Genomic DNA, 21430 nt, shown 5'->3' with positions numbered 1-21430 from the left:
CCTGACCTACAACCCAACTTCTAAAGAACAAAGACCTTTGCTGTATCTGCTCCTCTCTGAGCCAAAAGGCTGCCAAGTGCTGCTTTCCAAGGGAAAACCAGGTTTGTAGCTCCAGATCCCTGGGATGACCTCAGCCCAGAGGCAAAAAGCAGAGCTGTATCAGGGAGGTGATTTTCCAGCCCCTGTCTGCTCTCCTGGCACAATCTCAGCATGCGAACAAACTGCACCTGCAGGAAAACCACAGCCAGGCATTTAGGATAAAGCAAGAGTATTATCAACCATTTCACCTTTTAAAAATCCTGGTTTAGGCTTCTTAGCTACCAGGGAGAGAGCTGCAGTGCAAGTGCTGCATTAGAGGCATCTTTGCTGGAGCAGGTGGGTCTAAGAGAAGGAAAAAAAGCCATGGGGTAGCTGAGAAGTTTTCCAAGTTCATGGACACTTCTGTAACCTGAGATGTTCTGAATGCCATGTATGTGTGAGTCAGGGGAATCTGACTGGGCAGTGAAACAGTGCAGGACATGTTTTTAGTGGTAATACATCAACCTAAAAGTGAATGAGACTATAGAGCAGGTCTTTCTCTCATTCATAAGTTGATCTGTTGAAATGCCTACGTTTTAGTCTATCTGGCTACAGTCTTTTAAACTATATGTTTATAAATCCTTGGGAAGAAAGACATAAAATGAAACAAATGACAGCTTTGAATTATAGCTGTGATGAATATTGTCCTAAATTCTCTCTTCCACCCAAAGGAGTGATGAGAGATTCCTTCTGTACCACACCATGTTTTCACAGGTCTAATACAGCTACTTGTTCAATTTACAGCTTGCTTTTGGCTTGAAAGTCTCCACACATATTACGTGAACTCAGCTGTAAATGATTCAAATCTCTTTGGTTCAGAGTACCATATTTCTAGATAATTTCAGCTGAGGTTTTCTGGGTTGTGCAAAGGCTTTTGCTATGCCAGGCAGAGGAACTGATGTGTTTAAATCCTCTGGGCAGTGCATCAAGCCCTAATCTTTTAGAGGTGTTGCTCTACAGCTTGTTTCTACAGCTATAATTTCAAGAGGAAGGGATGCTGAAATGAGAGTCCAAACAAGGAATATGCTTTTATATGTAAGATTAGCATTTTTCAACACCACAGTCCTTATCAGAGTTGTTGGGCATATTAATCACCAATTCCCTGTTTTAGCTCAGTTGGCTGTTGCTACAAAAGGGGCTGATAATTTAAACAACCTCTTCTGAAATGCTTGGCTGGTGTGCCCAGCTTTGGCTCTGAACCAGATTTCAAGTGAAAAATGAGTCTGTTCAGACACAATGGCTACACATTTTGCCATATCTTTATTGCACTTTTACCACGTTGCAAACAATTCCACAAAAATGCTGCAAAAGTAAGCCTAGAGCTGCTTGAAAGCAGCTTTTTACCCATATATGTATATATTTACACAAAACTATCAAAAGCAAAGTTGAAAAGTAGCAGCTCGGCTATGATAGTCTAGAAAGATAAGAGCTGCCACCTCCTTATGGACAAATAGTACAACTTGTCATTTTACATCACTTTGTAAAACCAACATTCAAGTATTCCTGTCAATGCACAATTAGTGAAATTCCCTTCTGGTAACCACTGTATTTATTATTATAATAATAATTATTATTATTTGCCTTTAAAAGTTCATAATGCCTTAACCCTTTAAATGCTGAGTAGCTGGGGGGGGGGAAAGCATTCAATTTAAATAAGATACAGTGGATTAGAGCACTTAAAGGGTTAAAACAAAATACTAAGTGGACTGTCACCACAAATTAAAGTGTGAGTCACAAAACTATGCCATCCCTCTTAGTTAAATTTGGTAGGTAGGTCTGGGTTTTCATAGATATACCATATATAAATACAAAATATTAAGTAAAGGCCTCCTTTCTATACAAAAAGGACAGGAGGTGGTTTGCTATCAGACTGTCGTCTGTCAATGATCTGAGTATTTTCTGAGTCTTTCCATAATCTCTCTTTAGGAACTAATGAAAAGCATCACATTAGACTTATTTTTCTTATTGAACTAATTCTTTGCAGAGTCTACACATTACCTACTTTGGGAACAGTTACATTTCATTTCTGAATTCATTGAATTCACGAAGTGGCATATACAGTCTTTTGCAAGACTTTTTTTTTTTAATTTATTTTTCTCCTCTTTGAATCTTCTTTACTTGGCTGGTAAAAACGTGGTCTTGCCATTTCACTACCTCTCGGTCGTAACAGTGTTAACATCAGTGTGAAAGTCATTTTCAATGACATTGTCATAACCATCCTTTTCTATACAGTCACTAACAGCCTTGAGGACAATCCGCAGCCGCCTGTCCATCGCCTCCAAGTGAGGCTGGTAGAGAACAGGAGCTATTTTATCTTTTAGTAAAGATTCCTTCATCAAGAGACTGAGCTTGTATTCCTCCTTGGCCAACAACTGCAATCGCAGATAGGTAGACTTCCTGATTCTAAGAGAAAAAGGAGAAAAAAAAATGTAAATCAGTATTTTCATCGCTATTGCTCTTGACAAGACTAAAAAGCTGATAGCCAGCATAGCCATAATTACATAAAAATCTTATTGTGTGACCTGAAGTGAGAAGCAGGCATAGCTGGATACAACTGTGTAAAATGGGAGACAACTCCAGAGGGGAACCATACCTGCAGCACTGGTTTAAAGGCACCAATATGGAAAGTTCGTCGTGGGAATATTTTCCAAACCTATTTAAAGATAAGAGTAAGAACATGAGTGTTGTAAAGACTTTTTTTTTCCTTCCCCAAAAGATTAGGAAAGGTATTTACCCTCTTCCATTGTCTAAGTGGATAATAAATGTTTCATTTCCAAACTTCTCAAAGGTTTCGTAGTGATGTCGATCCATGTTACCTATGGGGGAAAAAAAGAGAAAAAAGACTTCTCAGTCTGGCTTGCTGCTGAGCCTGCAGCTCAGGCCAACATGAAACCTACAGTTCAGCAAGACTTCCTGCATTGCCCAGACATGGATCTGTACATGGGATGTAGCTGGCATGTGTCTGAGGATCAGTCTGTCTGCTGGCACCTTGCAGGTACATTAGTTGTACCAGAAGAGCTTTCATAGGAGAATGTCTCAGTGTTGACCAGTGAGCAGGCCTGGAATAGGTCACTATTACCAGCTTGTTAATTATTATTTTATTCTAATCAGGCCACACGAAAAAAAACAACCCCAAAACCACTTCCTGATAAATATTACAATTGCCTCCAGGACAAAGCAACACCTCTTTTTTCTTTTTTTTTTTTCCCCCTGACAGTGCAAAGAGCAGCCAGTAGTGAATACTACTGCAGGCTGAAAACCATGTGCCAATAATGAGCAGCTCTTGCATGTGCACCCAGGAGCCACACGTTACAATGGTAAAGCACTCACTAAAGCAAACTGTAAAGCTCTTGGCTGTTGTGAAGGAGACTGGGCTGACCCACATTCATCATCACTCTGCACTTCAGAACATCTTTGTTCCTTTAATCTGCACTGATGGGAATACATAACCATGCAAATCTGCATTTTCTCATAATCATCTAGAACAGCACATACACTAAATGCAGCTTCAACTATGCTTTAGCAAACTGCTGAGCTGTGCAGAGCAACGTAGAAAGAAATGGATCTTATTCTAATTAAATGTTGCATTTAATTTTTGAAAGAGATGAAACATACCCATTAGGAAATCAAAAACTGTCATATCCATTATATCCAGAATTCTGGTCCCACTGTCGTATGGGGGTGTTTGTTTAACCTCTTCACAATAATCTGGATCAACTTCCCATCTGGAAAAGCCAATATTTTGATATTTTATGTGACATACAAAGCTTACCGAGTATTTAAAAAAAAAAGTTATTTTGCAAAGATCAAGTTGTATCATGATTGATTGAGGGCAGGGTCAGGTAGAGGCAGGAAATTCTTCAGGCTGCTTTCAGTAAGGCAGGCAATGGACAAAGATTGTGACTGATGAAAAAGGAAGAAAATCACAAGATTGAAAACTATCTGTCTAAAGGCTTCAAGATTTAGGAGACCAGCTGCACCATCAGTCATATGATGAAAACATCTGAGGCTTGTTTAGGGCTGCAGTGAATCTTTCTTCCTCTGATAAGACTTAGACAGGTCCAGTTGCATCCTGTCAAAGCCACGGGATGTGTCTGTCCCACGAGGGAATTATGCCACTGGAGGTCCTTTCAGGTTCAGGACCATCAGCTGGAGCTCCTTGCAAGTGTGAGTCCCTTCCCAGGAGCTGGACCCGTTGAAGAAATGCAGATGCTCTCCTAAGCCTCAATGCTTTGGATCAGGCAAGGGCAGTAACTGCAGCACTGTGACTGCAGCTTTGGCCTTGGCACATGGTGAACCCCGTGCTCACCACTACTCACTCTGCTTTCTTGCGCTTGTGGTAGGAACGTCTCCAAGGGTTTCTCCAGGTTTTCCTTTTAGCTAAGGACAAATCAGGCAGGAAAGCAGCCAGGGACCCTTCGATCTGATCTGGTTTTCCACACAGGGCGTGCTCTGTTGAGCAGTAATAGGAGCATTCCCCGTAGAAGCAGATGTTGTTGGCTGGCAAATGAAGGAAAAGAGTTTTAAAACCTACCCTTAAATTACAGTTGAAGAATTCATAAAAGCACTGATGGATGTATGAGCAGAAATAAATCTTAGACCCAAAACCCAATTACCACACATAGTTTTCTTCCACTGAAACCACTAGAAAGACATTATTTTTGGTGGCTGAGATCACGCCCTGTGCTGTGACTATTTCCAGTCTATTTATATTTCAAAAAACCCAGATTTCGTTATTTTTAAAAATCCTTTCCTTTCTTCTTTCATTTTCCCTGACTGATACATCCTTTGGGATGTATTTGTAATGTCAGGCTGGAACCCCAAATCCCACAGCTAACAAGTGGCACGTGTTCAAAATTAAGTCACCTTTCAAAATCTTGGCTCACTTCTTTAGGAACAGACAACATTTCATTCATTGAATTGCTGCTATGAGAAGAGCTGTCAGTTTTACTAATGAGAATTATTTACCAGAAAAATTCATGTGGGGGTGTGTGTGGAAGGTGGAAATAGCACAGATGTAACTCTGCCAGCACGCATCCCAAACTTGGATTTCTTTCTTCACACATCAGGTTACTCCAACAACTCCACAAAAAGAGCCTGCAGCAGGTTTTGGAGTGTGTGTTACGTTAACACCCCCCCAAAAGCTGCCACCACATATTTCTGTACTAAGAGGAACGCCCACCTCTTTACAGGAACCCACTTCCCACAAGAATTCACTGGTGGTGGGAAAGAGCAGCTCATTCCCAAACTCCACCAGGATTGGACTGTGAACAAGAACAGGAGTGCAGTGCTGGTGATCTTGTTGGTGTGCTACAACTCTTTTGACATTGCTTTATGCACATAAAATGTAGTTAGGAGAAGACTGCCCTTTCCTTATGGTAATGAATGAAGCTGAGAAGTCCCATTGCTTCCTGATTCCCCTCAAGGCCTCTAAATTCAAATACTCCTTCTGAGCCACTCTCCCTTTGGATCAGTATAAACAAATCAGGAAGGGCCGGCAAAGAGAGGGAAGTGATTTTCTGTCTGCCACAGAAGACCAGGCAGCTTGGAAAGGTAAGTTAGTGGGTTTTCATCACAGCATAATGAGATGTATCTCATCACATCACCGTGATGTTCCCTTGGTCCAGACCCATCCCATGGTTGGCAAAGTGCCTGGCAGAGCTGGTGCAGTGCTGGTGGGCAATGCAAGGGAGATGCTGAGTCAAGAGGACAGGGAGCACTGGTCCTGGTGCTACAGAAGTAACAGGAGGGAGGGAGTAACAGAGCAAGAGGCTGAAGCTGGGGAAGGAGAAGAAGAATGTGGAAGAGTAACAAGGTCCCAGAATATTTTTGATTGCATTAAATAACTGTATTATCTGAGGCCAAATGCTAACCTTGGAATCACATCATAAGGCTCAGCTCTTCATTTCCAAGCCTCTACTGATGGCTATCAGGTTTCTCCTTTAGCTTGTGATTACTTTTCCCTGGACCCTCTGTTGTGACTGACCCATTAGTGGCAGCCATCTACCTGTGCTCAGGAAGGACTCCAACCCATATTTACAGACTGTATATGTACAGTCACACTGTTGGCTCATACCAGTTTCATGCCTCCCTGTGAACCTCTTCCATAATTCAGGATGCAAGGGAAGAGTTGTCCAAGCATCTGTAGGGAGCTCTGCCAGCTGCAGAAGGTCTGCAAGCAAGAGCACCATGCTGAGCCATTAGGAACTTTGGGATACTCTCAGCCAATAAAAACTTGGGGAAAATATCTGTCATTTATACCCTTAAAAAAATCTTATTGCAGACAAAGTATTTCTAGGGGCCAAGGGCTGCCACATGGGATGATTTACAAGAAATCAGGTACCAATGCTGTTTGCTGCAGGCTGGCACAGGGTTAGGAGATGCAAAGGGATCCCTGGTGTCCTGGGTGCCTGCAACCTGGGAGGGAAGTTGCACCCCTGCACTGCACCCAGGGGCTCTGTTTCCAACCATCTGAAGGTGCAGTGAGTTTGTGCTTCAAGTCAGCTGTGCCAGCATCACCTGTTCCTCTGGGAAAGCAGGGGACCTATGCAGATTTATCTGAGACAATTTATCAGGGTTTCTATGACCTGACTTCCACTTGGCAGGGGGAAGCTGATGCTGGGTTATCTGCCTCTGTAACTGCTTTGTAGACAGCAAAAGGGCCAGTGAAGCCTTTCCCATGCTATGGCAGCCTCTGCTGCTCACTATGTAAATCTGACCTTTCAAAACAGGAATTATATTAAACACAGCATTTTGCACAGTGGGAAGATAAATACTGTGTTTAATAGTTTGCTTCTGAATTTAACTTTGGGAACAATGAAACCCTGCTCTGTATTGTCAACGAAAGCAACTGGGACTAATCATTTGACAGTAATCACACATTTGTATCCAGACAAATCTTCAGGAAAGCTCAGGGGTTATGGCAGTGATGGCATTTGCTGCTGCAGTGACACAGCCAGCACGTGTGCTGCCTGCACCATGCTGGGCCCTTCATCCCTGCTCCCCCTGTGCTCCTCCAGCTACTGCTTTTCCCAGAGAGCCCTCATTGCCCCCAACAGGAGTCCAGTCCTCCAAGAAATGGCAGGATAGAACCACAAGTGTGTTTCTCAAGGAAAAGTGACTTTCAGTGGCAAAGCTTTCTCTGCCAGCTTCTCTTCTCCCTGTGGGCTCAGACCTGGGGGACTTGCTCTCCATGGCTCCTGCCTGATTTCTGGGGGTAGTGGAGGTGGAAGGACAATGTATCTCAAGTGACTATTAAAGAAATGAACTGCTTTGATTGATACAAAATAGACATCCTGATATGCCTACCCTAGTTCTTACATGGAGGCAGTGAGATGAAGCTGCCTGAATTATCTGGGGAAACATTAATTTTTAAGATTTCTTTAAAAACAAAGGGGAAAAAAAAAAAAAAAGTACCAAATATAGAGAACAGTTCTCATTTCAGACTTCAAGGTGCAGTAGCAAGGCTCTTTGAAACCTAAGTAGGTGACCCACATTCTGCTCAGCAGGCTGAGGGTGAAATTCCAGCTAGAGACATGAGCTCAGGGCTTTGCCAGCAATCCCATGCTCAGAGCAGAGTTTGGCCTTCAGAAAGCAAAAATCTGAGGGAAAGGGGAGAAAGTCTAATTGGAGTGTGGTCCTTCTCCTCTCATTAAAACTGCCCAGGCCATATGTTCCTGTCTCATAAGATCCAGGTGTTTCTGTACAGATCCCTCTCCCTAAGCACACCTGCCAAAGAAACAACTGTCAGAAATTTGTGCTCCTGCAGAGTGGGCAGCAACAGCAACAGCAGCTGTGCTGGCAAACCAGACAGGGAGGGATGTTTATACAGGTTGAAATGTTCAAATGCTGCAAATTTGCAACATGCAAACTCCCTTCTTCATTGAAAACCAGAATTGCTGCCCCAAAGCACTAGAGGCAAGAGAATCAATCCCAAGCAGTGTTGCAAATGTCTGATTTTCATTATCTGAGGATGAATAGATATGATTTGTAATGAAAACCACACAAAAATCATAGTCTGGATATCAAAACTCCAACTAATTACAACAGTTAAGAGCCAGAGTATCTGTGGATCTGCACATTTTCTGTGCATAGTCCTGATAACTGAACAATAATTCATCTCAGGAAGAAAAGGAACAAGTGGAGATACCTTAAAGCACACTGCTTGCCAGAGCAATTCTTTTACTGAGATTTGCATGACTGTTAATACAGGACTGTTAATAGAAGCCTGTGCAATTGGAGTACTGGAAAGCATCCTGAATATTTACTAAAGAAATGCATGAAAAGATTTTTCTTTTACCTGCTCAAAATAACAGCTAATTCAGAATTGCTACTGTTCGCTTAGAGGGAAAAAATAATCCATAATCCCTTGGAACTGGTTAATATGAACAAAAACATAGTGCTTACTAGCTGTGTAACATTGATTTCTTTAAGCTGCTGCCTCAATTACTTCAAAAATGAAGGCTGACATCATTAATATGTCTCTTTTTTCCTAGCAAATTACCATTCATTTGTAAAAGTAGCAGGGCTACTGCAGTCTTCCCTACTGCAAAGGATGCAAAATTAATTTAAATAATTACTGACCTAATTCCATTTCTCACGTTGAGTCCAAACTGCCTGGAAGTGCACTTTTCTGCAATCTGCTTTCTCTCTGAATGCAGCCTAAAGCGTGGACTGACTGACTGACCAGCTTGCTCACAGCCATTCCCACCTTTCCAAGGACTGGGAGTCAGACCCAAATTTCCATCCATCATGGGACAAGAGTGAGGTTTCTTCTGATACATCTCTCCATGGGTCCAGGGAAAAACAGGGTGAACATCATCAATAATTACCCTCTGAGGGTTTCCATTGCAAGCAGTGGTCTCCCAGGCACAGGGGAAGAACTTTGTATAAAATCAGTTACATTAAGTTCTTGTTTAATTTTAAGAGATGTATATAAATGCACAGAGAGCCATACATGGCCAACAGACTTCATGTGTCCCCATGACCCCACTGTCACTGAGCACTGTTGGGGATAAAGATGCAGGGATGCAGCCACCCCACAGGGAGCCTCAGGGAAGCCTCCAGAGCTTCCTGGGGGTGCACAGGCTGGTTCCTGCAAGTATCCCTATGGCACACCTCAATTTTCCAGCCTTTAACCACTTCTCAAAACTGGTTAAAACCCTCAAAACCAAGTGACCTTGGTGCTCCTTCTCTGCCCGAGGGGACAGGTCAGTCTCTTCAAGTTTTCCATAGGCTCCCTGACCCCTCTCCATCCTCACCTTCCCAGGCTGTGGAGCTCCCCCCCGTGCACCCTCCTCTTTTCCCTTTTCTGCCCTTAATCTGCTGCTTGAGCTGCCTGCCAGATGTGTGAATTTGTTTCCAAATGCCTAATTTCGGACCTTTGTTACTGTTTCATTAAACATTAATTAATGCTTGCCTCTTAAGGTCAGTATGAAATACAAGAGAGAGGTTGAGTATATGTTAATGAGAATCTGACTAATTAAACTTGGGACTTGTTGGGGAGAACTCTGACAAGTAACCAACATGATTTAAGCAAAGCATATTGATTTAGGAAATGTAAAATTGAAAGAAAAATTAATTCCTTAAGCATTTTGTTCTCCAGGAAAGCCTGATTCACAGTTAATCAAATATTTTAATTGAATTTATCTGAGGCCTCTAAATAAATTTGAATAAGGGATTATGGTTGGATCGTCACTTGGATGTCTGGAATTTCATAATGACAAGATAAAGATCTTCATCTGAACCAACAGCCTCAACTGCCTTGCCATGCTCTGGCTGCTGTAAGCTGCTCAGTACTTGAGTACAGTTTTGTAATTCTCAGAAATCACTCAAGTTCACTCCTAAGCCTTGCTAAATAACCTGGAAAGACTAAAAAGCAAGAAAACCTGCTAATCTTCCTTGCTAAAATAGGAGTAGAATGGCTTACATTTCAAATGGGCCAAAGCACTTGTGAACACGAACAGTCACAAGATTTTATTTTTTTTTCCATCTTTTGCATGTGACTGTTTGCCTACAAGAAAAGCAAGCAAAAAAAATGTAGGCAGAGAGGGAGAGAAAGGAACTGAGGCACAAGTACCTAGCTGGAGCAGGCAGAAATGTCTGCACGTTGGGTTTGGTGAACACTGTCACCATGTGCTGTCACCATGTACTGTCACCATGACTGTACATGTGAAACTGGAGCACTCATAACACGGAGTAAGATGAACCCTCCTGTAATTATGTCATGTATTTTACAAGTGAAGTTACTGGAATAAATAGCTGTCTGCTCAACTGTGTCCTGCACAGCTGAGCACAAATATGGAGCTAAAAATAACAGCCACGATAATGACTTTATTGGTGATCACAGAAGTGTGATAAATATTTTAAGAGAGAAAGCTCCGCAATGACAGGGCTCTGGATTTTAGCTAACAGCAAAAAATTACTGTTACACTGGGAGAAACTGTAATTAAGCCTTTGGATCTTGACTTTAGGGATCTGGGATAAACAGCTTCTGGCCAATCATACACAGACCAAGGGAGAGATCTCCAGAGATTTCTGCTCCAGATTTCCTGTTACACAAGCCACAGCCTGAGTTCAGCAAAGCACATTTCCATGCAGCTGAAATATAAGTTAAGCTCACTGGAACATAGCAACATGCTTGAAGTTGAACATTTCCCTAATACATTCTTTCTCTAAGAATACATCTATGCATATATTTTTGTGCTTCAACTCAGAACCTTTATTTCTCCATCTCAGCATCCCAGATGCTGAGCAGAGATACCATCGCTTTCTCCCACCCTTTGCCCATCTTCACCTATTCCAGTATTCTGCTGAGCAGGGTCTGGTTTTACCCTGTTTGTAAAATTTCCACTCTGTGGAGCTCCATTTGTGGCTGGGGCCACAAGATGTTGTGAAATACTGAAGAATGATGGGGAGTAGTATTGGTTTCTGAGGTGAGCTCTCAAAGCAAGAAGGAGGACTTGGAACAGTTCAGGTCACTTCTACTCTGGCCTCTGCCCAGGGGAGAATCTGGGCTGGAAGCAGGCTATCTTACACATTTATTTGCTTGATTTTTTCTCAAATTGCTGTTGTAATAAAAACTGAAGTACATGACTCTGAGAAAATAAGGTTTTGGTCCACCAGTCAAAACCAAGAAATAAATGCATCTGACCAACAGAAGTGATCAGAAGTGATGGATCACATTGCAGGAGAAAAAAAAAAGTCTAAATAACTAATGGGCTAAGTAATAAGGTTTTGGATAAAACGAGAATAACAGAAGAAATTGCTTTAGAAATTGCTCTACATAAAACATTTGTTGAATACATTGCTTTTGTGAACATAAAAGCCTGTCTCTGTGGATAATTTGTCAAGGGGAAAAGGCACTCAATTCAAAACAATAAAGTCTTCTTTGTAAGCTGTGTCTCCACATTTATTTTTATTCAAAGGTCTAGAAGACAGTTCTATTAGAAACATCTGAGCAATTAAGCAATCTACACATCGTTCCCTAAAGTATGTGTTTGGCGGCATGGAAAGGATATAGTGTTATTTCCAAGACTACCTGGTGAGATGAAAAATGTTCTCCACAGTTTCTTGTCACGAGTAACATCTCTTATTTCTCTTGTCATGTTAACCAGTCTGCCTGCAACCGGGGGCACACGACGGAAATCCAGGATCCTGGAAGAGAAAAAAAAAAAAAAGAGAGTTTATGTAAAGGATTAAAATATAACGATAGTGATAGGGTTTAGGAAGGTTCATTACACTCTGAAGGCACATTTATCTGTGGTCTTTAAGGAGTAAAAAGCCCATCAACTATAACTGGATAATCCTTTGTATAATACATTACAAAATACACCCTGAATATGATCAGCTCCGACTTGCCTGCATGGTACAGAGCAGATGCAAAATACAGAAGAGTATGGGGACACATCATTCCATGAAAAAAATGAAAATACACAAAATCCCAGAAGTAAGAGACTGTGGATACTTATTTTTGATATTGTGCTACTTCAGGATTGCTGTAACATGCATTTTACTCACCGATTTTTAAGGGGCTTGAGGAATGTGATTTCAGCTTCTTTTTTCCATAAACACCATCTCATTGTAATTTTTTTTTTTCTGGCAGTCTTAATATTTGTCTTATCCTTAAAATATCTACCCAGGGTGGCTCTTAATGGCAAACCTACCCTGTGCCTCCTTTATCCTCCATCAAGCAAGAAGGCAGCATTATTACACATACCTCCAAACAATTTGCATTCCCAGATCTTCAAGCTCAGATTTGTGTGCCCTGCAGCTGAGGTGAGCCAGTTTTCCAACACAATTATTTGAGATATTCCCAGGGAGATGGATCCCCTCTGTACACACTTCAAGATCACAAGGGAAATTCATTTCTCTGCTTCTCAATGTAATTTCTCTTTCTTTTTGAGGATTACTTACTGCTAGGCTTCTAATTCTCAGAGCCAGTAGTATTTCCTGATTACTAATCTACCCTTTTATCATCTGCCATTCCCTTTATTTATGGCGTTTGCCCACTTTTTTCCATTTTTCCCTTTTTCAAATGAAATTCAGTTACAGTGCTGGCCAAGTGCAGAAACTTATCTCAATATTTCCACTTTTCTTTTAATGCAAATCCATTTTACTTGCCTGTCCAAATGAAATGCTGCTATTTCTGCATTATGTCTTTCATAATCTGAGAAATAAAAAAAGTCGGGCGGGGTTTCTTGTTCTCTGGTTTGTCTGCAAAGAAAAACAAGGAAAGTGTTTTAATGAAGGGTAAGGATTCCTAAGGAGCAGTACTCAGTCATCAGCATGTTATTCAGGAGTTCAGTATTGTTTGCTTAATAGAAGGCCTTTAAATAACTGTGTGCATTATTTGCCATGTAGCCTGCATTTTATCTACTTGTTTAAACTACTGTAACAAAAAATAGGAATTCAAGCCTGGTGCACACAGGCTGCTGTCACAAAGCTGTTCCAGTCAAGACATTTGCCCTGTTTAACCAGATCTGGTTTATCATTCTCAAACATTTCATTAGTGATAGCAGTGGAGACAATGTCATTTCATAAATTATTATCATTAACTGCAATTATGAAATTTCTAAAAGTAGTAACATTTTTCTTTCATCTTTGGCAGCCATGCAGCTCCTATCTAAAATATAGTTCTCCTTTTAAGAGCCCAAACTGATGTGTTTTTCTCATTTCAGGAGAAATGGGTTCACTGCACTTTGACGGCCACGACACACGTCATGTGGAAAGAACATTAACAAAACCATGTTCCACCAAGGATTCAGAATTTGTTGTTTCTTCACTTCAAGAATAGATAAAAAGTGTCATTCTGATGGGGATAGAAAGGCTAAAGCTTCAGCACCAAACTCCATGGAAAATAGAAAGCTCTATATAATAAAGGAGCAAATCTCTGCCTCACTTTAGGCAGTTTCCTGATGGCTTTTGACTGGAGCACAACTCAAGCAGTGACCATCACAATGTCTGGGCCTCATCTCAACCTGCAACATGCCCTATTTTGAAGTCTGAAATGGGAGATAAGTACTGCAAAGCTGTTCTGCAGAGCATCTTTCAAGGGAGGACAGTTCCTCAGAAGAGGAAAACAAAGTTCCTTTTCATACCCCACTGTCAGAGGTGGCCAGCTGACAGCTCATGCATCACCCATGCTACCTGCTGGCAATTAAAATACAGCTTCTGCACTGGGATCTTGTCTCATGAAAAGCTTTGGGGTCCTGGTGCAGAGGTCAAACCTCAAGAGAATTTCCTGTGGATCCTAGTTATGGGGCTTGTTGGGAACCTGGAGCTGTGTCAACCCACCACCATGATTACCAGGACTGGTATCTGCCCTTGAGCTTTCCTGTATCCAAATTGCTGGAGAAGCTGGGTAAGTCTAATGGGTTTTGGCTATATGAAGACTTTGCCATGCAACCAGTAGGGTTTGAAAGGCTTATATCTTTTCTCAGACTTTCTTCTTTATATTAGTATCTTGGTGAGGTACACTATCTCACCCTGAATTATGAACAGTTGCCATCAGAAAGACAACTTCAAGACATTTGACTTCTGTCCAGTGTAACTCAAGGTCAGAGGGGCCTCCAACATCCCAGTGATGCTCTGGCTAAAACAGCACTGACCACTGTCATAGCAGTGGTCACAGAGGAGGCCGGGTAGAAGTTGTGCTAGGTTGCTGCTGTGGCTGCAAAGAGTTCACAAGGACACAAGCTAAATGTGAGCTTGGCATAAAGTAAAAAATAATATTTTCCTTTGTCTCTATAATAAATGCAAGAGAGGAAGGAGCACACCCACAAAGAGAAATACGGGAGAGCCAGAAACCTATGGCACATCACACAATACACCATGTCATCAAGACAAGAGCTAGGAGAGCTGCCACCCTGTTGTGCATATTCCCCTCAAAAATGAAGAAATAAGCCCTGAATATAAATGCAAAGGAAAAGATTAACATATTTCTGCTGGGCAGAAAATTACACATTTGTATCTAACTTTCCCTCCCCTCCAGATTTTAAAGTAGCCTATTTCTTCAACAAATCAAAGGCAGAAAGATTCATCCCATGATTTTGCAAACTTTACACATATCAGCACAGCTGATAAGTTGCAGAAAATATCACTAATCAGCTAATCAATGCCATCTGCTTTTTATCTCCCTAAGACTTTAAACAAATCATGGCTGCTCCTTTACAAGAAAATCTTTCTCCGGAAAATCCAACTTAAATAGGGGCTAGATCTCAATCTTGTGGGCACAGCCATCCCCACAGCCCAGCCCAACATGCTGGGCAGGCAGGACATCCCCACCATACTCCAGTCTCTCTAATTTCACTTTTCTATTTGCTTCCTCCCACCCCTGGCAACGGCTGCAGATATTATTCATTTGGGAGCAAGTACAGCTGTCCTGCAGGCATAGACTTGTTTGTAGGTATTTCTCTCCTGTCATAATGTATTATTAAGGGGTAGTGCAGCCTCCTAGAATCATAACTCGATTGTCCTAAAACCTTCAAATATGAACACCAAATCCACAGGGCAAGTTAAACAATGGAAATACCACTGGTTTTTGAACATGGCTATTCAGCATGAAACAAACTCCCATGTTTCTTTGGTGCTTCAAAGGTGTAGCAGATCCAAATGTGAAACCCTCTCCTGAAATAACCTTGAAAAGTCCTTTTTGCTTACGTATTCCAATACTCCATAGATCAAACAGGAACCTTGTTCCTTGGACCCAACTTTAGGTAGCAAGAATTTTATTCAAACCTACATTTATTGCTAATTTCATATCTGAAGCAGCACCTGAAGAGTAACTCCTCAGCCCCAGTAAGCTGCCATACAACCTCAAACACAAAACATGTGCAATGATCATACCCTAAGGTACATAACTGAATTTAAAAAGCCACATGAGCCTAACACAGCTTGGAATTGATGGAATAAATGGACTGATGAGAATTGCTTAAACAGTGTTAAAAGGGCACCTACCTCGTAATCTGTACTTTTACTTTATCCAGATGTTTTTCTACATTATTTTATTCACATTTTAAAAGCTGCTAATTTTGGCATGCACAGTCTAATCACTGCATTTCCTGGCTTGGTGCTAAGTCTGTCTGTGCTAATGATCTGTTCTGATGTACATACATAGAGAGGTGGAAGATCAAACTCTGCTTTCAGATGTAGAGTCAGCAAATCTTAGCAGTGACTGTGGCTTTGGATGGTGGTAACTGGCACTCAGTCTCTACGTGACAGGCTGGGAAAGGGGCATGAACTCTGAGTCCCTTCCAGGTCAAGTAAAGTATCTTACAAAACAACACTGGACCTGACCCATCCCACAGCATGTTTGAAATCAGAATTGCTTTTAGAAGGGGAAAAAAAAAACCAACCCCAGAGCTCAAGTTATTTTGGTTTTATTACCTGATGACTATTGAAATTTATTTTCTAATAAAATGACAGACATAAAGAGCTATTTGAGAAAACCAATCAATATGCTGAGCCCTCTGTAGAAGGAGGGAAAATAAATTACAGCCATGGGCAGAGCTCCTCTACTCCAACAGAAACATCTCACAAGGTGCTGGGAACATGTTCTGCACAGGTTGCAGACGGTGGGAGAGGATTTCTGGCAGCAGCTCTTATTTTGCAAACAGTTGGAATCTGGTGATCCTCTCTTTGGAGAAGGATTTGGCAGATATTTATAATGGCAGGCTGGGAAGCTCTGGAGGAGAGACAGATGGAAGTCTGTTGATAGTGCACACAGTTAAAAATTACACAGTGGCACCAGACCAATTACAGCATGAGGAAAAGACAAATCAGCACAGAAACACGAGTAGAGGAGAAATAAGAACTAAAGGGGAAATCAAAGCCCGTGAAAATTTCCCTGCCATGGCACAATTCAGAGAAAATATTGGAAGTAAAGCATAATTTTAAACAGGACAGGGACACATTTGTATTGACACAAGATGAGATGCAACTATAATCTGATCTGGTGGCTAGAAAAACAAGTCATGATTACAAATAAAAGAAATAAAGCTACTTTGATAAATGAACAGAGACAGGAAGAAATGTGGTGAGTCAGCTCCATCCTAGCTATGGTTGGTACATGTCTTGGTGTTCAGTAGTATTTGAAAAAAGTGATTTGCATGCAAAAATAATTGCAAAGACAAAAGCTTTTCTCAAATGTTTCTGTAAATTATTTTTTTGGCCAATTAGTTGATACCCAAAACCCAGCATTAGTAGATATTTTTTCTTGCCATTCAGGAACCTCATCACCACAGTGGGACTGCAGGCTCTGCAGACTCTCCAGCATTTTAGAAAACTACACCTTTAACATGTAAATCTATATTTAGTTTCCCAGATCATTTGCATGCACCTGCCTAAATTATCAGGATTAATACCCACCAGGGCCATGTATTACTCGAAAGAATCCTGCCTCAGTGCCAGACTTCCTCTGCTCTGGAGGGGTCCTATTATCTGTACAGCTGCCAAAAAGCTAGAAAATAGGGCAAACAGCCCAATCAGAGTCAAGTGTGATCCTGACAGACACACGCTGTCTTTCTGTGCTGCAGCCCAGAGACATTTCAGAGCCACCTTTTGTGTCACCCCTGTGTACCTTAACTAATCGAAGGACGTGTCCCTGATTTGAGAACAGCCCCTTGTAAATGCTTTGCACTCCTCTTCTGACACATAATCAGGGGCATCAGCCACAGGGATTAGGGATGATTATGGATCACAACAAGGAGATTTGCCACAGCAGGGAGTGGGTTTGTTTGTGTTAGAGCATTTTGCAGATGGAAACCCTGACCCTCTCAGGCCAGGGAAAGGCAGCAGCAGCGAAATCACTAAGAAAAGTAACAAGACAGTGAGGTGTTGTAATTGCATTGGCAGGGACATGGCTAACATTGATAAGAGAGTAATTTGGCTCTTGGAGCAGTTAACTGGAGATTATCTATCCACAGCTATAGGTTTCTAGTCTCCTCTTTTGAAGAGCAGCTTTCCTCTCTTCTGGGGTACTGAAGGTGTTTAAATACCTGTCCTGGAGCCGAGTTGCAGGCTCAACAGTTAATATACAGTATCACCTAAATGATAAAATAGAGTTAATGCAAGACTAAAAGGCTTCCACTCAGCAATTTGCTTCTGTTTCAATTACTTTGTGGCCTAGGAGGGACTTGGGGACCTCTTGCACTTGGAAGCACCACGGTGGGGCGCCCCTTGCTCGGGCAAGCAACCCAAGGACAGACACTCCATCAAGTCCAGAGATCCTTTCTTCCAACACAGACAGGCACGAAATCTCCCCAGCCCTTGCCTACGAACTTCATCTCTGTACTAGTGGAAAACTCAGAATGAAAGTCCAGTGTCTGCTTGAAAGATTTTCTTCCTCCCCACACCCCCTGCAACGCTTATGTCAAATTGGATTGTGCAGCAGTGGGATCTAGAGTGCCCTGAGATAATCTAAAGCTTATTATTCTAAGTGAAGGAGGCAGCTCGTGGAAAAAAAAATCAATGTCTCTGAGTCAGCTGCACTCCTTAGGAGGGTACTTAGATTTTGCATGCAGTTCTATCATCCGGGAGGGCTTTCTATGTGGTTTGGCACCAGTTAGAACAGGTGGAAAAAATGCCACTTAATTTTATAATACATTTTAGTGGCTTAGTAAGTCCTTAGGAAGATAAATGATATTGCTAATGCATCTACAGCTACAGCAGTGGATACCTGGTGCTTATTTCTGACTCCTTATGGAGTCTTGGCAGCTGATGGCTTTGGCTTTATCAAAATGTTCTGCTACAAAGAGCACTCCCAGGAATGATATGAGCTGCTTACAAGAGCAGAATATGGTCCAGAAAAAAAGCGGCCAATTCAGGAATGCAAAGACATCCTATTTAAGTGGTACAGAAAGGATGTTTGGCCTGTTTCATTGCTATCATCCAAATGACAATATGGGCCTCTGCAGGATGTTCAGGCTTCTGTTTAACTAGCAGTTCTGCAGCTAGGAAAAATGAGAGTATTTACTGTGGCAGGAAGACAGAAATTCGCACTGGGATATGATAGCAATAGGAATAATTAGCAAACTGCCAAAAGGATAAATACCAAGATCATGCCATGGCATGCCAGCCCCGGAGTGCTTTTATTCTGAGCAGCTGAAGAGGGTTTGACAACAGCACATGCTCAAGGACCAGTTAGCTCAATATAAATCATAAACTTCTGATGCAGAGAATGACAAGAAGCTCTCAAAAGAGCATTTATAATATAAATATATTGTTACCTGGCACAGGAGGATGGGGGGGGGGGGAGAGGGAAGGAAGAGAAAATTCACAGGGAAATAGTTATTAAGGTGGATTTTCTTTCCATTTCCAGTTGTGGAGTCAAAGAAAAAAAGGCTCAGGAGGTCACCTAACCCTTTCCCTGCCTTCAGGGTGAGATCAGCCAGACCTAAACCATTCTTGACAGACGTTGCTATAACATGATCTTCAAAATGTCCTTTCACAACCCCATGGCCACAGCCCTCTCCTCCTTGTCCCCATCTGATGGCCTTACTCTTCTGGTGATTTCCACTCTTGCTTTTCTTCCTTGGAACACAATCAAAGCAAAACCATCACAATAAGACTTGCTTCAGTTGATCTGAGTGCCTTTCTGAAGAAGGAATACATATGACAGACATGCCAGAACAACTGGCTCCCATTCCTGGAAAGAGCATCCTCAAGCCACACCTGGGAATTAAATCTCAATGCCTTTAGACTTCAGATTCCTCAGCTCAGAGGCCCCTTCTTTATGAAGCACTGTTAATTTTTTTTTTTATTTCACTAAATGCACAACTAACCCAATGTCTTGAATCTTGAAAACCTACTTTAGGCTTTCCCCTTTAAATCAGCACTGTTTCTAGAATGCAATGAAACAACCTCAGATTCCTCTACATGGATCAGTGTTTCTGAAACAGTTGTGCAAAACCCATCCTTTGCTTGCAGCAGAAGCAGGGAAAGGTTCATAGCATTCCATGCATGAGATGTAGCAATATGTACTTATGCACATATATGTATATATAAATAAAACCAGATTTGCACCTGAGCAAAACATGAGTTACCACTCCTGACTACATAAGCAGATAGGTTAAGAAGGGTTGAATAATCAGAGTAATTAATATGATCCAAGTACATGAAAGATTCATTTTATTCTCCACTACAATATAAAAAAAAATAATAAGCCCAGACATTTTCCTCTTGGAAATTTTGGGCTTTGGGGGCATTTGGGGTTTTTCTGTTCTTTCTAGTGATCTGGATTTGGTATTATTATCTCAAAATGCACCCTCCCTATACTGCTGTCTTCACTGACATTGTGCTGACAGTAATGTCAAGGCATAATCTCACCGATCATCATTTCATTGTCTCCCAGCACAAGAAGAGCTCCTTTTCTCATTCATTCTTTCGTGCTCTCAGATACATAAGACATGAAGAGAATCTTTGATCAGCGCAAAACACATAAGAGTTTGATCAAGTAGGAAAATTTCCCTCAGCAATTCAGAATATTACTTCCAGCTCTGCCTAGTAAGTAGCTGCCTGTCATCATGGGAAAAGCAAATTGAAAAAAAAAATAAAATTAGTGTAAGCACATTTGTCAGGACGTCTTCCCCACCCACGCTTTTTGGCGCAACAGCCGCCGGTCCCCTCCCTGCTCCTAGGGAAGGAGCCTAAAGAGAGGGGTCAGGTCCCTGTTCTGGGGGCAGCCTGGTCAGATTTCAGATTCACAGGTTGTTTATGTTGTCTTTAAATAATAACAATACCACCACCACAATGTATTATCTTTTTAAAAGATGGTGAAAAGAAGGCGACATGAATCGCTGTTACAAAACAGGTTTAGCAGTACAAAATCAAAGAGATGAGCTCCAGTGCTATTAAACTCCTGATGAATGGATGGATGTGGGTGCCCTTAATATATAATCCAACATATACATCACTATATAATACCCCCTGCTGTGGTACTGGCCACAATGTGAGCAGACAAGTGGGATCATTCTTTATATTTGCCTGCATTTTCCCTGTACCCCACGGGCATCTCCAATTTGAGAGGCAGGCACAATGTTAGGAAACATGCAAGTTCAAAATACTCAGGGAGAGATGAGTTTTTCCAGCATCATGGGATAGAGCCTGATCTCAGTTATTATCAAAAAGCAGCACCACTGAGACCTGGGGTAAATGAAACAAAGATGCTTTTCACAAGTGCTTTGGTAAGCTGTGTACAGGGCTGCTTCTGTTATAAGTAATGACACGCACGGCTGCTTTTTGGTCAGTAGTGGAGATTGAAATGTGGATTCCTAAAATTGGAAGCTCAGGACTTCATACCTGGATGTAAAGAGGCTACCCTCTGGGCAGAGAGCTCAGCAGGAGGTATATAATCCATACTGTGTGCTGATTGCACAGGAGGCAGCACACACGCACAAATTGCAAGCGTACAAATGTGAAGGACTTGCTGCACATTCATCTTCATCTCCCTCTTTTGGGATGCTGGTGGAAAGAGGGGATGTGGGACAGAGAACAAGATAAATGTTGATGCCACGGTGGCTAAGTGGCAATGCCTGTTGGCTACAAAGTTTTTTTCTACCACCCAGAAAAAGGAGGGCTAGTACAGAAAAACAAATGAGTCATGGTACGAAGAGACAGCGAGCTCTGGAAAGTGTCTGTCACTAATTTAAGAAATAAGGTTTGATTCATCTTTGAGATAGAAACTTGACTTGACATACAGGAATTGAAAGATTAAGAGGTACCTGACAGGACAACAAAAAAGAGTTCCCGGTGCCAACGTTATTATGGGCGATATCGTTGCCACAGCAGCAAGAAAAAACCCTCATAGCAAGTAAATAATCAGGAGACAATATTAATGAGGTGCTACAATGATATT

At 41.7% G+C, this 21430-nt stretch overlaps 1 protein-coding gene across 1 annotated transcript in view; it reads right to left on the bottom strand.

The window, feature by feature from the left end:
- Positions 1-1319: 1319 nt before the first annotated feature.
- Positions 1320-21430, bottom strand: part of FAM20C (FAM20C golgi associated secretory pathway kinase) — a 57693-nt gene continuing 37582 nt past the window's right edge. The window contains exons 5-11 of the mRNA XM_071760348.1: positions 12700-12792; positions 11618-11733; positions 4398-4578; positions 3694-3803; positions 2813-2894; positions 2672-2731; positions 1320-2481 (exon numbers count right to left, since the gene is read on the bottom strand). Coding sequence (XP_071616449.1) covers positions 2229-2481; positions 2672-2731; positions 2813-2894; positions 3694-3803; positions 4398-4578; positions 11618-11733; positions 12700-12792 — 895 coding nt within the window. The 3' untranslated portion in view covers positions 1320-2228. The remainder of the gene's footprint in view (positions 2482-2671; positions 2732-2812; positions 2895-3693; positions 3804-4397; positions 4579-11617; positions 11734-12699; positions 12793-21430) is intronic.

The sequence above is a fragment of the Heliangelus exortis genome, chromosome 17 (assembly GCF_036169615.1).
Source record: "Heliangelus exortis chromosome 17, bHelExo1.hap1, whole genome shotgun sequence".
NCBI lineage: Eukaryota > Metazoa > Chordata > Aves > Apodiformes > Trochilidae > Heliangelus > Heliangelus exortis.
The sequence above is the reverse complement of the archived record's forward strand: the minus strand, read 5'-3'. Positions and strand labels throughout refer to the sequence as shown.